This window comes from Macaca mulatta, chromosome 9, assembly GCF_049350105.2.
Source record: "Macaca mulatta isolate MMU2019108-1 chromosome 9, T2T-MMU8v2.0, whole genome shotgun sequence".
Classification (NCBI taxonomy): Eukaryota; Metazoa; Chordata; class Mammalia; order Primates; family Cercopithecidae; genus Macaca; species Macaca mulatta.
Window position 1 is genome coordinate 114871267 of NC_133414.1, and position 15918 is coordinate 114887184.

The 15918-nt window shown below is 45.8% G+C and overlaps 2 protein-coding genes across 5 annotated transcripts in view; both read left to right on the forward strand.

Moving 5' to 3' along the window:
* The window catches only part of SFXN2 (sideroflexin 2), a 30001-nt gene extending 27610 nt beyond the window's left edge, over positions 1-2391 (forward strand). For all 4 annotated transcript variants that reach the window (XM_077945386.1, XM_077945391.1, XM_077945387.1 and 1 more), the window contains one exon: positions 1936-2391. In XM_077945386.1, coding sequence (XP_077801512.1) covers positions 1936-2036 — 101 coding nt within the window. In that variant the 3' untranslated portion in view covers positions 2037-2391. The remainder of the gene's footprint in view (positions 1-1935) is intronic.
* A 55-nt stretch (positions 2392-2446) lies between these two features.
* The window catches only part of WBP1L (WW domain binding protein 1 like), a 78319-nt gene continuing 64847 nt past the window's right edge, over positions 2447-15918 (forward strand). The window contains 1 exon segment of the mRNA NM_001194587.3: positions 2447-2576. Within this exon segment, the coding sequence (NP_001181516.1) occupies positions 2487-2576 (90 nt within the window). The 5' untranslated portion in view covers positions 2447-2486.

The following is a 15918-nucleotide window of genomic DNA, read 5'->3' on the forward strand; positions in this document are numbered from 1 at the left end:
TTTTTAAGTTTTTTGTAGACAGAGGGCCTCACTATGTTTCCCAGGTTGGTCTTGAACCCCTGACCTCAAGCAATCCTCACACCTTGGCCTCCCAAAGTATTGGGATTACAGGCGTGAGCCACTGCACCCTACCTGGGGTTTCTTAGTGATGATGAAACCTAGCCTTTATATGGAAGACTTACAACTTTTTGAGGCCGGGATTGAGAAACCTTGTGCCATGAAAATAATTTGGTCCTTGCCTAGTACTCAATTTTTACTTCTTCTCTAAGAAGCTTGACTTGTGGGATGGATAAGTTTCTAAGAAATGAGAGATTGGCAAAAATACTTGTCACTTTTTGCAGTACTTGGCAAAGCAGGATCAAGATAGACCCAGAACTATGGACTTTCTTAAGCTGAGGCAAAACTGACTTAACTCTTACCTGTTTCCCATTTTTCCAACACTTAAGCCAAGAACAACTCCCTCTGGGTTCAGATGGGGGCTAGACTGGGCCAGGCTGTAAAACATTTTGACAGGTTTTTGAGAGGAAATTGACTGCTACAGTCAACTGTGTTATTTGCCATGGGTCTTCCTTTGTCCATTTATTTTACCAACTTTTTTTTTTTTGCTTTTTTTTGAGACAGAGTCTCACTCTGTCACCCAGGCTGGAGTGCAGTGGCACAATCTCGACTCACTGCAACCTTTGCCTCCCGGGTTCAAGCAATTATTCTGCCTCTGCCTCCTGAGTAGCTGAGACTACAGGCGTGCACCACCACGCCTGGCTAATTTTTTGTGTTTTTAGTAGAGATGGGGTTTCACCATGTTGGCCAGGCTCGAGCTCCTGACCTCAGGATCCGCCCACCTCAGCCTCCCAAAGTGCTGGGATTACAGGCATGAGCCACCACACCTGGCCTTTTTTTTTTTTTTTTTTGGAGACAGAGTCTCACTCTGTTGCCCAGGCTGGAGTACAGTGGGACAATCAAGGCTCACTGCAGGCTCAACCTCCCTAGCTCTGGTGATTGTCCCACCTCAGCCTCCCAAGTAGCTGGGACTTCAAGTGCGTACCACCATGCTTGGCTAATTCGGCTAATTTAATTTTTTTATTTTTGTAGAGACAGGGTCTCGCCATGTTGTCCAGGCTGGTTTCAAACTCCTGAGCTCAAGGGATTCATCTGCCTCAGCCTCCCAAAGGGCTAGGATTATAAGCATGAGCCACCACGCCTGGCTATTTTACTAACATTGATCAAGCTCCTGGTTGAGCCTTGTACAGAATATTACAGGCTTTAAAAGAAGAAGAAAGACCTGATATGCTATACAAAAAGCTGCATACTGGGCAGGCAGATGTGTTACGAGAATCCAGAAGCAGCAGCAAGGAGTGGGGGCTAGGAGTTTGTAAGCAAGGAACTGTATCTGCAATATGTAAATGAAGTTATTGGGCATCTCTTCAGTGGTCAGTGTGAGTGGAATGTGTGGGAAAATGTAGTGGTGAGAGGTGACATAAAGAGTAGACAGGGACGAAGTCACAGAGAGGACCGTGTTGGGAAGTTTGGACCCTCTATTCTGTAGGTAGATGAAGTATTTAAAAGAGGAGGCCATGATATAATAATATTTGGTTTAATGTGGTACGGTTGTGGTATGTGGCAGAAATTTGAGAGGGAAGAATTGGCAACTTGCAGGGCAGCAGGGAAGCCATTTGTATTTAGCTAGAAGAACATGGATTGAAGCAATGGATGGTGGATTTCAGAGCAATTTGTGAGGCAGAACCAGAATTTCGTCCGTCGAACTTGGGGTGACGAAGCACTATGCCTCAGATAAAGGTACTGTCTTCTAGGGAATTTAAACGGACCTAAGTTGCTATTTGGGCAGTTGAGACCAAGAGAGGCATCCTGGTTTTAGTGCTGTGCTGCAAGACAAAAGACATTAAAAGATTTTTACGTTGCAATTGTTTTCCTTTTCAGGAGCGCCTGGTTACCTTTCAGGAATAATTTATTTTCCAGCACCGTTAAGAACCACTATACCTCTTTTTCTTTTTTTTTGCTGTGGAAAACTGGAAAACTAGTACTTCCGCCACACTCAAGATGGCTACATCAGTAATAGCCTTTTCCATCCACCTGTGTGGCCTCGCCCATTTATGTAGCTACTTCCGCCACTCTCTGCGGGTTGGGACGCATTTTACACCTCCTCGCAGCTTTCAAGATGGCCCAGCTTCCTCCTACTTTTTATTGGCTGGATCGCTTCGTCTTCAGGAGAAGGCGGGACTTATGTTTGATCGACAGCTACATTGATCAATGGGCAAAGGGCAAAGGCCAACGAGGAGCTGGAAATGGAGAGTCTCCCGCGTGTCTGGGAGGGTGTTTTGTGCGGGGCGGAGTGGAGCCGAGCCGGAAGCGGGAGGGGAGAGTCAAACAGGAAAAGAAGGGAAGAAGGAAGAAGAGGGTAGAGGAGGAGAGGGAGGAGGAGGAGGAGGGAGGTGGCGGCGCCGTGGCGGAGGAGCAGGAGCAGGAGGGGGATGGAGAGGAGAAGGCTCCTGGGTGGCATGGCGCTCCTGCTCCTCCAGGCGCTGCCCAGCCCCCTGTCAGCCAGGGCTGAACCCCCGCAGGTAAGGGGGAGGGGGCGTCTGGGCCATGCTGGGTCCTGGAGGTCGTCGAGGCCTGGCTGGAGGGGTCTGAAGGAGTGTTGTTGCCAAGAGTTGAGGGGTCCCGAGAGGGGCGTCTATGCCTGGCGTGGACAGGATCTAAAGGGGCGTCGGTGTTTAGCTGAGGGACACCTGTGACAGTTTTGGTGTCAAGGAGGTGGCAGAGGCATGATGCCAAGCGAGTGAGGGGCGTTTGAGACGGCAGGTTGGTTAGGCGGGCTGGGGTGACTGTGGCTGGATAGCGGTGCCAAGCTGGGGATGTGGGCCTTATTCGTGTCCCCTCTGTGGAGCAGGTGTCCCAGGCAGCAATGCAGTATGTACGTCTGTCTGTGTAGGGGTACACAGGCTATTGAGTTGGCCTATGAAGGAGAGGATCCTGAGAGGATATTTCTTTCAGGATGGACTGGGGAAAGTTCCGAGGGCATCTTAGTCTCTTTAAAAAAAAAAAAAAAATTATTATGTTCCTGGGAGAGACTTGGCCCCATTTTTAAATCTGTAAGCCATGGCGCCCTTGGTTGGAGGCAGGACTCTCAGAAGGCAGGTGGGATGAAACAGAGTGGAACCCCTCAGGAGGAGGAGCACTCTTTGAGCTGTAACAAGCTCTTGCGGTTAGGCTGGCTGGCCTGGGAGAGCAAGGCACGGATTCTGATCTGAGCCAGCTCAGGGCTTTTGACCACAGGGTGGTTCTGATGCCAATATGGGCAGCAAATGGAGCACCCCAGCTTTTCTTGCTGGGTGGCTTGCTCCTTACCCAGGCAGAGAAGCTTGCATGTGCTGATTCCAGCTCCAGCTGGCATTTCGAAACCCTAACCAGAGCGTTACTGCTGGTGCCAAGTTGGGTGGGGTGCAGTGGGGGCAATCACCCCTCCTTCTTTGCATTTGGCAAAGCTTTATTATTCTTTTTTCTTCACTTTCTGTTCTTTTCCCCGTTTTTTTCAGAAAGGCATACAGACATAGACACATAGCATAATGGCAAAGTCTATACAACTTAGCGCTTGAACTTCTGTTGTGAACAAGAGCAGAAACTGAGTGCCAGCAAAAATACTTATCTTTTCCCTAGGAGTTTTAGGACTGCCTTTTCACAAATACATCTTGTTTTGCCCATTATCCTCTGTTTTAAAATACTGATTAAAAAATAAGTTGAGGCCGGGCGCGGTGGCTCAAGCCTGTAATCCCAGCACTTTGGGAGGCCGAGACGGGCGGATCACGAGGTCAGGAGATCGAGACCATCCTGGGTAACACAGTGAAACCCCGTCTCTACTAAAAAATACAAAAAACTAGCCGGGCGAGGTGGCAGGCGCCTGTAGTCCCAGCTACTCGGGAGGCTGAGGCAGGAGAATGGCGTGAACCCGGGAGGCGGAGCTTGCAGTGAGCTGAGATCCGGCCACTGCACTCCAGCCTGGGTGACAGAGTGAGACTCCGTCTCAAAAAAAAAAAAAAAAAAAGTTGAAATTCACATGACAAAAAACATTTTAAAGTGAACAATTCAGTGGTATTTAGTACACTTACAATGTTGTGCAACTACCACCTCTATCTAGTTCCAAAACATTTTCATCACCCCAGCAGAAAACCTCGTCCCTACTAAGCAGTTACTCTGTGTCTCCCTCTTCCCCCAGCCCCTGGCAACCACCAGTCTGCTTTCAGTCTCTATGGATTTATCTATTCTGGATATTTTATATAAATGAGATCCTACAATATGTGGTCTTTGTGCCTGGCTTCTTTCACTTAGCGTTATGTTTTCAAGGCCTATTCACATCGTAGCATGTACTAGTACTTCATTCCTGTTTATGACCAAGTAACTTTCCGTTGTCTGTATACCACAATTTATTTATGCATTGAAGCATCTAATTTTTCTTTAGGATATGTTTGTGTATACTAGAAATACCATATGAAAGGAATGGAGCTCATTTTCTAGCCCAGCGTATTCCCTTTTCTAGGGTTGGGACCCTTCTGTTTTAGCCTTTGTTGGGGTTGTTTTTCCAGTGAAAATCATAAACTGGAAGGAGAAATACATTTTCTTTGTTTACTAGAAAAGTTATAGTCCTGAGACAACAAAATATAGAATATAGTAAACACAGAATTTACTTTTCCTTTGCGCGTGTCTGTTTCTATAAGTATCTTGAAAAGGCTGTCCCCAATAACCAATAAATGACATCGGTAGAGGGTTGGTTTAGGAATGTCAGAGCTTTTGAAGATGGGCTGGTCAAAGATAGGAACTAGATCCACTTTTTCAGCAAGGGGAATGATGGAAAGTGGAGGTTCCTACTAGGTCATGGAGCCTGGGAGGTGTTGTGAAGATGTGGAAGGGGATTGTTAATATTGTATCCTAATTGCAGTTTGCAAACCACAGGCTGCTTTCTTGTATCTCTGGCACTTCTAATACTTAATTTTGGGGACAGGTGTCTTTTGTACTTTGTTGCATTTGGATGAATGCTAGCACTGACCAACAGCTGTTACGTGGTTACAATTCCTGCAGAGGAGGGAAAGTTTTTGTAATGAGCGGTGGCCCTCTTCCTAACCAGTGCCCACATACCCTCACTCCTGACACTCCCCATACACTCCCATCCCTCACCTTATACCCTGTCTCTTTCTGTCCGGGACTACCAGATATCTATAGTGAGATTTCTGTTTTGAATTTTAACCTTTGGAATGCAAGTTGCTATATAATTATTAACTCTGAATCCACCACAATTTAGTCAATGTATTTTTTGGGTTTTTTTTTTTGTCTGGGGGGAAAGGGTTGCTTGTACAAATCAGTAAGGAAAAAAAATCCCAAGGCCGTTTTGGCACAGGGCTACTTCAAGTACCCACTGTCCTTAATTCAACAGTGAAGTCCAGCTAACTTTGAATTCAGGAGGACTTACTTGTACTCATTCTGTGTCGAATAATGATATCTGCACCTTATTGCATTTCTCCCACAAAATTGATCTACTTAAAATCTTTTTTTTTTTTTTTTTACATACACATTTACTATCAGAAATAAATGATATTGGGCAACTTGCTTTCCCTGTTACCAGTTCTGCATTGAAACAGCCATTTCTTGTTATGCAGGCAGGCCCTGGAAAGTTCATCATCTAGTTCATTCTGTGGTTAGGAACTTAGACTTAATTCTCCTATAGGTTATGACATTACAGCTCACAGACGTGAATGCTTAAATCTATAAAGAATGAAAAAGGACGGGCGTAGTGGCTCACCCCTGTAATCCCAGCACTTTGGGAGGCCGAGGCAGGCAGATCACAAGGTCAAGAGATCAAGACCATCCCGGCCAACATGGTGAAACCCCGTCTCTACTAAAAATATAAAAATTAGCCAGGCATGGTGGTGTGCGCCTGTAGTCCCAGCTACTCGGGAGGCTGAGGCAGAAGAATCTCTTGAATCTGGGAGGTGGAGGTTGTGGTGAGCCAAGGTCATGCTGCTGCACTCTAGCCTGGTGACAGAGTAACACGCCATCTCAAAAAATAAAAAATAATGAGAAAACAATAGAGACTCCAACAGCCTTGGCATTTGTTTCCTCCAGTTAGATTATGATTGAGATACACAGAGTTTCTTTTGGTTGTTTAGATTTAACCAGAATGTTTGTTTTTGTCATTGTTGTTTTTGTTTTGTTTTTGAGACAGGATCTCACTCTGTTGCCCAGTCTGGAGTGCAGTGGTGTGATGTGATCTTGGATCACTGCAGCCTCGACCTCCCAGGCTTAAGTGAGCCTCCCACCTCAGCCTCCTGAGTAACTGGGACTACAGGTGCATGCCACCACACCCTGCTAATTTTTGTGTTTTTCTGTAGAGATGGAGTTTCGCCATGTTGCCCAGGCTGGTCCTGAATTCCTGGGCTCAAGCGATCTGTCCATCTCAGCCTCCCAGAGTGTTGGGATTACAGGTGTGAGCCACTGTGCCCGGCCTAAACAGAATATTTGACTATGTTATTTAAAATAATGTTTTGGGCCGGGCGCGGTGGCTCACGCCTGTAATCTCTGCACTTTGGGAGGCCGAGGCGGGCGGATCATGAGGTCAGGAGGTCAAGACCATCCTGGCTAACACGGTGAAACCCTGTCTCCACTAAAAATAAAAAAAAATTAGCTGGGCGCAGTGGTGGGCGCCTGTAGTCCCAGCTACTCGGGAGGCTGAGGCAGGAAAATGGCGTGAACCCGGGAGGCGGAGCTTGCAGTGAGCTGAGATTGCGCCACTCCACTCCAGCCTCGGGGACAGAGTGAGACTCTGCCTCAAAAAAAATAAATAAATAAATAAAATAAATAAAATAATGTTTTGGTAGAAATGTCTTTTTTCATAGGGTAACTCAGCCAGTGGTTTAGGGACACATCTCTAGAGATGCAGTCCTTACCTTTCCTTTCCTTTGCCAAGCTTAAAACTTCGAGCTGGATGGGGGCCCCAGTTCCTGCTATTTTTTCCCACCTAACCCTCAATGGCATACCCTTTGGTTCCCACCTCACCTTACTCACCCCCATTGCCCAGTTTTCAGCCTGGAAGCCCTATTTCATTCTTCTTTCTTTCTTCTTTCTTTTCTTTCCTTTCTTTTCTTTTCTTTTTTAGATGGAGTCTCGCTCTATCACCCAGGCTGGAGTACAGTGGTGCGATGTCTGCTCACTGCAAGCTCCACCTCCCAGGTTCATGCCATTCTTCTGCCTCAGCTTCCCGAGTAGCTGAGACTACAGGTGCCCACCACCACGCCTGGCTAATTTTTTTGTAATTTTAATAGAGACGGGGTTTCACCGTATTAGCCAGGATGGTCTCGATCTCCTGACCTCGTGATCTGCCCGCCTCGGCCTCCCAAAGTGCAGTGATTATAGGCGTGAGCCACCGCGCCTGGCTCCATTTTCCTTTCTTTCAAATGGTATGTCAATGCCATCACCATCATTCCTTCTTGTACAATAGTAGGATGCGAGACTTCCAGATTCTAGTCCCTTTTACCTCACCTTCTTAGTGCATTTGATATACCAAAGTGTAAAATCAGCACCTTGAGTTTCTGTAAACTCTTTCAGTGGAATTCAGTAGGCATGAAAGAATGGACATTTACTGAAACGTCTACTCTTTGCAGCAGGCTATTATTGCTGGGCTCTGGGAACCATCAAATGAGTATGGAATCCCTGTTCCCCAGTAGCTGGTAATCTTGTGGCAAGAACAGATAACACACACGGTGAATTGTAATCCAGAGGTTTTGCTGAAATGCAAGTACAAACAAAGGACTGTCAGAGCAACTGATTCTGCTAGGGCAAGAGGAAGATGGGGTGCTAGGAAGAACTTCATTAAGGAAAAAGCATTTGTTCAGGACTTTAAAGGTTGATAAGGATGAGTAGAATATCTATGAACCAGGAAAGGGAAAAATGGATTCCAGTGTGGAAGAATGAAAATGGAGAGTGTGTTTGGAGGTAGCATGTACTCTGTGGCAGAAGCTTTGTGTGTGTATGTGTGGAGGAGTGTGGAACTGGGGGAGGCTGGAAAGGGAGGCTGTTGTCACATGGTCAGGAGGCCTTTCATCCATTCATCTAAGGCTGTACCATCCAGTAGAACTTTCTGTGATGCTGGAAATGATCTCTCTCTGTGCCATCCAATTCAGTAGCCACTTAGCCAGGTGGCTGCTGAGCATTTGAAATGTGGCTAGGATAACTGAATTTTGAAGCATATTTAATATTTATTTGTTTATTTACATATTTTTATTTTTTAGAGACAGGATCTTGCTCTGTTGCCCATAGAGTTTCTGTAGCTGGAATGTAGTGGTGTAGTCATAGCTCACTGCAGCTTTGAACTCCTGGGCTCAAGCGATCCTTCCACCTCAGCCTCCCAAGGAGCTAGGACTGTAGGTGCGTGCCACCACACCTAGCCCTATATTTAATTTTTTTTCTTCTCTCTTTTATTATATATATATATATGTGTGTGTGTGTGTGTGTGTGTGTGTGTGTGTATTTAAAATAGAGATGGTAGTCTCACCATGTTGCCCAGGTTAGTCTAAAACTCCTTGGGCTCAAGTGATCCACATTGGCCTCTCAAAGTGTTTGGATTACAGGCGTGAGCCACCACGCCTAGCCTAATTTTTTTTAGTTAAAAATTTTTTTAAAGAGAGGAAGTCTCACTGTATTGCCCAGGCTGGTCTTGAACTCCTTGGCTCAAGCGATTTTCCTTTCTCAGCCTCCCAAAGTGCTGGGATTGTAGGCGTGAGCCATATGCCCGGCCTTCCATATTTAATTTTTTTTCTTTTCTTTTTTTTTTTTGAGATGGAGTTTCGTTCTTGTTGCCCAGGCTGGAGTGCAACGGTGCAGTCTTGGCTCACTGCAACCTTTGGCTCCTGGGTTCAAGGGATTCTCGTGCCTCAGCCTCCCAAGTAGCTGGGATTACAGGCACTGCCAACACGGCTGGGTAATTTTTTTCATACTTTTTTGTAGATACGGGGTTTCACCATGTTGGCCAGGCTGGTCTTGAACTCCTGACCTCAGGCGATCGGCCCACCTTGGCATCCCAAAGTGCTGGGATTACAGGCATGAGCCACTGTGCCTGGCCGCCCATATTTAATTTTTATATCAACTTTATGGAGATATAATCAGGTCAGACGCAGTGGTTCACACCTGTAATCCCAGCACTTTGGGAGGCTGAGGCGGGTGGATCATTTGAGGTCAGGAGTTCGAGACCAGCATGGCCAACATGGTGAAACCCCATCTCTACTAAAAATACAAAAATTCTTGTGCACTTGTAATCCCAGCTACTCAGGAGGCTGAGGCAGGAGAATCGCTTAAGCCCCATAGGTGGAGGTTGCAGCAAGCCTAGATTGCGCCACTGCACTCCAGTCTGGGCAATAGAGTGAGAGACCCTATCTCAAAAAAAGAAAAAAGAAAAGAAACTTTTTTTTTTTTTTTGAGACGGAGTCTTGCTCTGTGCCCCAGGCTGGAGTGCAGTAGCGCGATTTCGGCTCACTGCAAGCTCCGCCCCCCCGGGTTCACGCCATTCTCCTGCCTCAGCCTCCCGAGTAGCTGGGACTACAGGCGCCCGCCACCTCGCCCGGCTAATTTTCTTGTATTTTTAGTAGAGACGGGGTTTCACCGTGTTAGCCAGGATGGTCTCGATCTCCTGACCTCGTGATCCACCCGTCTCGGCCTCCCAAAGTGCTGGGATTACAGGATTGAGCCACCGCGCCCGGCCAAAAAAGAAACTTTATTGAGATAATTTACATGCCAAAAAATTCACCCTTTTAAAAGTATACATAAATTGGTGTTTCAGTATAGTCACAGAATTTGTGACTATCAGTGCTAATTTTAGCATATTTTCTTTATTTTTATTTTTATTTTTCTTTCGAGATGGAGTCTTGCTCTGTGGCCCAGGCTGGAGTGCAGTGGGGCGATCTCCAGGGTTCAAACTATTCTCCTGCCTCAGCCTCCTGAGTAACTGGGACTACAGGCGCCCAGCACCACGTCCGGCTAATTTTTTGTATTTTTAGTAGAGACGGGGTTTCACTGTGTTAGCCAGGATGGTCTCAATCTCCCGACCTTGTGATCCGCCGGCCTCAGCCTCCCAAAGTGCTGGGATTACAGCCGGAAGCCACCACGCCCCACCCAATTTTAACATATTTTCTTTAGCCCAGAAAGAAACCCCATAGCCGTTAGCAGTCACTTCCCTTTCCAGCCCCTTTTCTTCTATCCCTTAGTGACCAGCGATCTACTTGCCATTCCTATGGATTTGCCTATTCTGGACATTTCATATAAAGGGAATGGTACCCTATGTGGTCTTTCGTGGCTTATTTCACTTACCACAAGGTTTTCTTTTCTTTTTTTTGAGAAAGAGTCTCACTCTGTTGCCCAGGCTGGAGTGCAGTGGCGTGGTCTTGGCTCACTGCAACCTCTGCCTCTCAGGTTCTTGTGATTCTCCTGTCTCAGCCTCCTGAGTAGCTGGGACTACAGGCATGCACCATCATGCCCGGCTAATTTTTGTATTTTTTAGTAGAGACTGGGTTTTGCCATGTTGGCCAGGCTGTTCTCAAACTCCTGACCTCAGGTGATCTGCCCGACTTGGCCTCCCAAAGTGCTGGGATTACAGGTGTGTGTAATTGTGCCCAATTAAGGTTTTCTTTTTTTCTTTTTCTTTTCTTTTTTTTTGGTTGAGACAGGATCTCCCTCTGTTGCCCAGGCTGAAGTGCAGTGGTGCAATCTCGGTTTACTGCAATCTCCACCTCAAGCAAACCCCCTATCTCAGCCTTCCTAGTAGCTGGAACTACAGGTACACACACACACCCAGCTAATTTTTGTATTTTTTGTAGAGATGGAGTTTATCATGCTGACCAGGCTGGTCTTGAACTCCTGGGCTCAAGCGATCTGCTCACCTTGGCCTCTTAAAGTGCTGGGATTACAACACAGCTCACGGCTGTGAGCCACCACACCCGACCAATGTGATATTTACTTATAATAATTTAAACTAAATAGCTGTATGTAGATAATGACTATATATTGGGGGATATGATCTAACAGCTTTCCAGAGTAGGGGTTTGGTACAGTCAAACATAGTGGTCATGTCATGGGCTCTGGGGTCAGACCACCTGAGTTCCAAACTTTATACTATCCTTGAGCAAGTTACATAACCTTTTTGTGCCTCAGCTTCCTCATCTATAAAATGGGACTTGTACTAGTGTGGGGTTGTCATGAGGTGAAAAGACATAATATATGTAAAGCTCTTGGAATATACTCAGTGATTATTAAGTATAGTAATAATGATCACCATCATTGCTATTTGCATTCCTCAGAGTGTATTATGGTTTGTAAGTTAGTATCAACTCCCCAGACTAACTTCAGGAACTGAGATCTGGAGATTTTGCAGGTGACTTTCTTGATTCTGTTCTATGTCTGAATTTAGGTTTGGGGAGAATTTTGTCCTTCCAGAGGACATTAGTCACTGTCACAGCTTGGGAGTGCCACTGGCATCCTGGAATGCTCGGGACAGCCCCCCACGGCAGAGACTTTTCCAGCCCAAAATGTCAGTGATGCCGAGGTGGAGAAATCCTGGCTTAGTGGGACCTGCTGTGGCCTTACCAGGTCCTGTTCATTATCGCAGAGCTTGGGGTCAGCCTTCTTGCAAGAACAACATAGCATTGTGAAGTGTAGGAAATTACCTTGGACAGCAGGTTTTCGGTGGGACGGTTTGAAGCTTTGATATGCCGAATCTCACTGCCTTTCAGGTTTGTTGATGTATGTGATCAGTCAGCTCTGTCTTGTCAGCCAACATCAAACATTTTGAAAAAAACACATTTTTTTGGTCTGTGATTCAGTAAGCAGGTGAGCCTCCCTTATTTACCCCATCTTGAACTTTCTTTCCTCTTGCTTTGATCTGCTATGTGGTTTTATTTTAAGAACATGATTTGCTTTGGTCCCAGTGAAAACCTGCTGGTCAATTACTTTATTTGCTCAGTGTCCTCCACAGTCCTGCAACCAATCAGAACTGAGTCATGTTCTTAGAACTTTTTCCTTTCCCCATTCCAAGTCCTGGCTCTACTCTGATTTTCGGCCTCAGGAACGTTGGTTTGCTCTCACACACGTTTAGCCTGTGGAAATCATTAGGTGTTCTCAGGGTCTGCCACAAGAGAAGCTAAGTGTCCTGGACCTCAGGATGGCTGTGTCTCAAGGAGAGTCCTCTTTTCAGGCCCCTAGGAGGCAGCTCATCTGTGGATGTTTGAGCCGGCGGGTCTTTGTGGATGCTGTGGGTATCTTGCATGGCTTTGGATTCAAAACTTCACCTGTCTTTTGAATGCCTGTCCACCCATACCCTTGAGAGGACCTCTTCCCTTCCTGCCGTCAGCTATTAGGGCTAACACTTGGGAGATCATCAGGTTCCAGGTGGTAGAATGGCTTGGGTTGGTTCCTTGCTCCTACTACCCCAGACATGGACATCACTGGGGCCACTGATCCCACTTAACTGCACAGCCAGTAAGAGCAGCCACCGAGTGATGGATTCTCCTGCTTCCGCCTCCCAAGGACCTAGGACTACAGGCACACGCTGCAGCAACAGAGGGTCTTGGTGGCCTGTCTCCTTGGTGGCATACACAGTAGACAGGCTGAGGTCTCCCTTTTGAACCATCCTTTTCAGTTCCACTAGGTGGAGCAAAGTCTGGCCTGAAAACTGCATGCTATGTGGAAACCACAAACAAACAAACACAAGTAAATCCAGAACATTGCAACCTTGGAGGTCAAGAAAGGGGAAACAAATCCCATCCTATTGAATTTTAAGGCGTGTTGATACAATTCTGAGCTTTCCTGATGTGGGGATTAAGTAGGTCATCCTCTCAGACTTGCAGATCGCCTGTCTTGCATGGTCTGGGTTTTTGGGATATGCTTGCTTACTCAGTTACATTCCCATAGCTCTGGTTTATTTACTTTTGGTTTTCTCCTTTCCACACTTTCTTCTGTGGGAAATCAGAGGAGTTGTTTATCTTCTGCTCCTGGTACTGTTGTTCTCACAGTGCCAAAGCTAAGTTTTGATTCAAGATCTCAGGTGTTTAGAATAATTTAACTTAAACATTTTTGGAAGAGGTAAAAATAAATGTAAGATGTTACAAGACTGTTTGTGGCTTGGAAGGATGGGTCCTAGAGTGGAGAGTTACGAAAACATGTCTGTTTTGATTTTTAAATATCTAGCAAGACAAATGTTACACTGTAACACTTTTATTACACATCCTTTCAGATCAGAGGCATGCATTCATGGAGAAAATATTCGTATTTTTCAGAATTCTACATGTTGCTTTTTGGTTTGCCATTTCCTAATTTATTTTCCTCATTTAAAATCCCACCTGGCAGTTTCATCAAACAGAAACAACAAGCAAAAAAACCACAACTTAGTTTATTGATCAGATTTAAATATTTTTCTCTCTTAGTGGTTCATTTGGGAGAAGAAATTACTATTTGGCTTTCTACACCAGGATGTTGGAATATTGTAGCTCTTTGGAACTTGAATACAGAATTGAATAGTGTGAGTTCATCCTGCTTACTCCTTTCTTTTTCCTTGGATAATTTGTCTTTAAGTTTTGCAAATCCATTTGCTACATTTGGGAGGGGGTGAGGAGCATAAAACCCACCCCAGTGTGATCTGGCACAATGGCTGACTTTCCATTTTTCTTCCTTAGAGCTGATTGCTGCTTTTCTTTGAGCTTTAAGCCTTTTTTTTTTTTTTTTTTTTTTTTTTTTTGAGATGAAGTCTTGCTCTGTCATCCAAGCTGGAGTGCAGCGGTGTGATCTCAGCTCACTGCAACCTCCGACTCCCAGGTTCAAGCGATTCTCCTGCCTCAGCCTCCCTAGTAGCTGGGACTACAAGCACATGCCACCATGCCTGGCTAATTTTTATAGTTTTAGTAGAGATGGGGTTTCACTATGTTGGCCAGGCTGGTCTCGAACTCCTGACGTAACCTGCCTGCCTCGCCTCCCAAAGTGCTGGTGCTGGGATTACAGGCATGAGACATTGCACCAGGCCCCTTTTTAATTTTTTTTTAATTTTTTTATTTTTAGAGATAGGGTCTCGCTATGCTGCCCAGGCTGGAGTACAGTGGCACAATCATAGCTCACTGCAGCTTCGAACTCCTGGGCTCAAGCGATTCTCCTGCCTCTGCCTCCCAAGTAGCTAGGACTATAGGCACACACTACAGTGTCCAGCTAATTTTGTTTTATTTGTTTATTTATTTATTGAGACAGAGTCTTGCTCTGTCACCCAGCTTTAAAATACCTTTCACCTTTTTTTAAAGAGACGAAATCTGTCTCTGTCGCCCAGGCTGGAGTGCAGTGGCACGACCTTGGCTCAATGAAACCCCCGCCTCCTAGTTCAAGCCATTCTCCTGCCAACCTCCCCAGTAGTTGGGATTACAGGCATGCACCACCATGCCCACCTAATTTTTGTATTTTTACTAGAGATGGGGTTTCACCATTTTGGCCAGGCTGGTCTTGAACTCCTGACCTCATGATCCACCCGCCTTACCCTCCAAAAGTGCTGGGATTACAGGCATGAGGCACTGCTCCCGGCCTTGTTTTATTTTTTGTAGAGGTAGGATCTTGCTATGTTGCCCAGGCTGGAGTACAGTGGTAATTCACAGGCATAGTCATAGTGCACGGCAGCTTTGAATCCCTGGCCTCAAGTGTTCCTTCTGCCTTAGCCTCCTGAGTAGCTAGGACTATTACTTTTTTTTTTTTGAGATGGAGTTTTGCTCTGTTGCCCAGGCTGGAGTGCAGTGGCACGATCTTGGCTCACTGCAACCTCCACCTCCTGGGTACAAGCAATTCTCCTGCCTCAGCTCACTGAGTAGCTGGGATTACAGGCACACACTACTACGCCTGGCTAATTTTTGTATTTTTATTAAAGATCAGGATTTCACCATGTTGGCCAGGCTGGTCTCAAACTCCTTATCTCGAGTGATCTGCCTGTCTTGGCCTCCCAGAGTGCTGGGATTACAGGCGTGAGCCACTGTGCCCAGTCTACATTCTTTTTTAATTACACAAAAACAACACATGCTCATAACAGTGTTAAATAATAGAAAGATTAAAAAATGTTGGCCGGGCCTGGTGGCTCACGCCTGTAATCCCAGCACTTTGGAAGGCTGAGGCAGGCCGATCACGAGGTCAGGAGATCGAGACCATCCTGGCTAACATGGTGAAACCCCGTCTCTACTAAAAATACAAAAAATTAGCCAGGCGTGGTGGTGGGCACCTGTGGTCCCAGCTACTCGGGAGGCTGAGGCAGGAGAATGGCGTGAAGCCGGAAGGCGGAGCTTTCACCGAGCTGAAATTGCACCATTGTCCTCCAGCCTGGGTGGCAGAGTGAGACTCTATCTCAAAAAAATATATATATATATTGTTTAGAGTAGAAAGTGAAAGTTTGTGGTTTGGTATGCATTTTTGGTGGTTTTTCTGCTTATGCTGCATATTCATAGATATATTAATATTCATACATAAACTTTATGTATATATATACACACATATATATACACACACAAATACACACACCCACACATATATATAACCATAAAATTGTTTGGTACAGGTAGGGTTCTTTATTTGTTTTAAAAACAAAAATGTAGGCCGGGCGCGGTGGCTCAAGCCTGTAATCCCAGCACTTTGGGAGACTGAGGTGGGCAGATCACTTGAGCCCAGGCTGGAGTGCAGTGGCACAGTCTCAACACAGTGTGGTCTTTGCCTCCTGGGTTCAAATAATTCTCAGACCTCAGCCCCATGAGTAGCTGGGATTACCAACGTTTGCCACCATACCTCGCTAATTTTTTGTATTTTTAGTAGAGACAAGGTTTTGCCATGTTGGTCAGGCTTTAAAATACCTTTCACCTT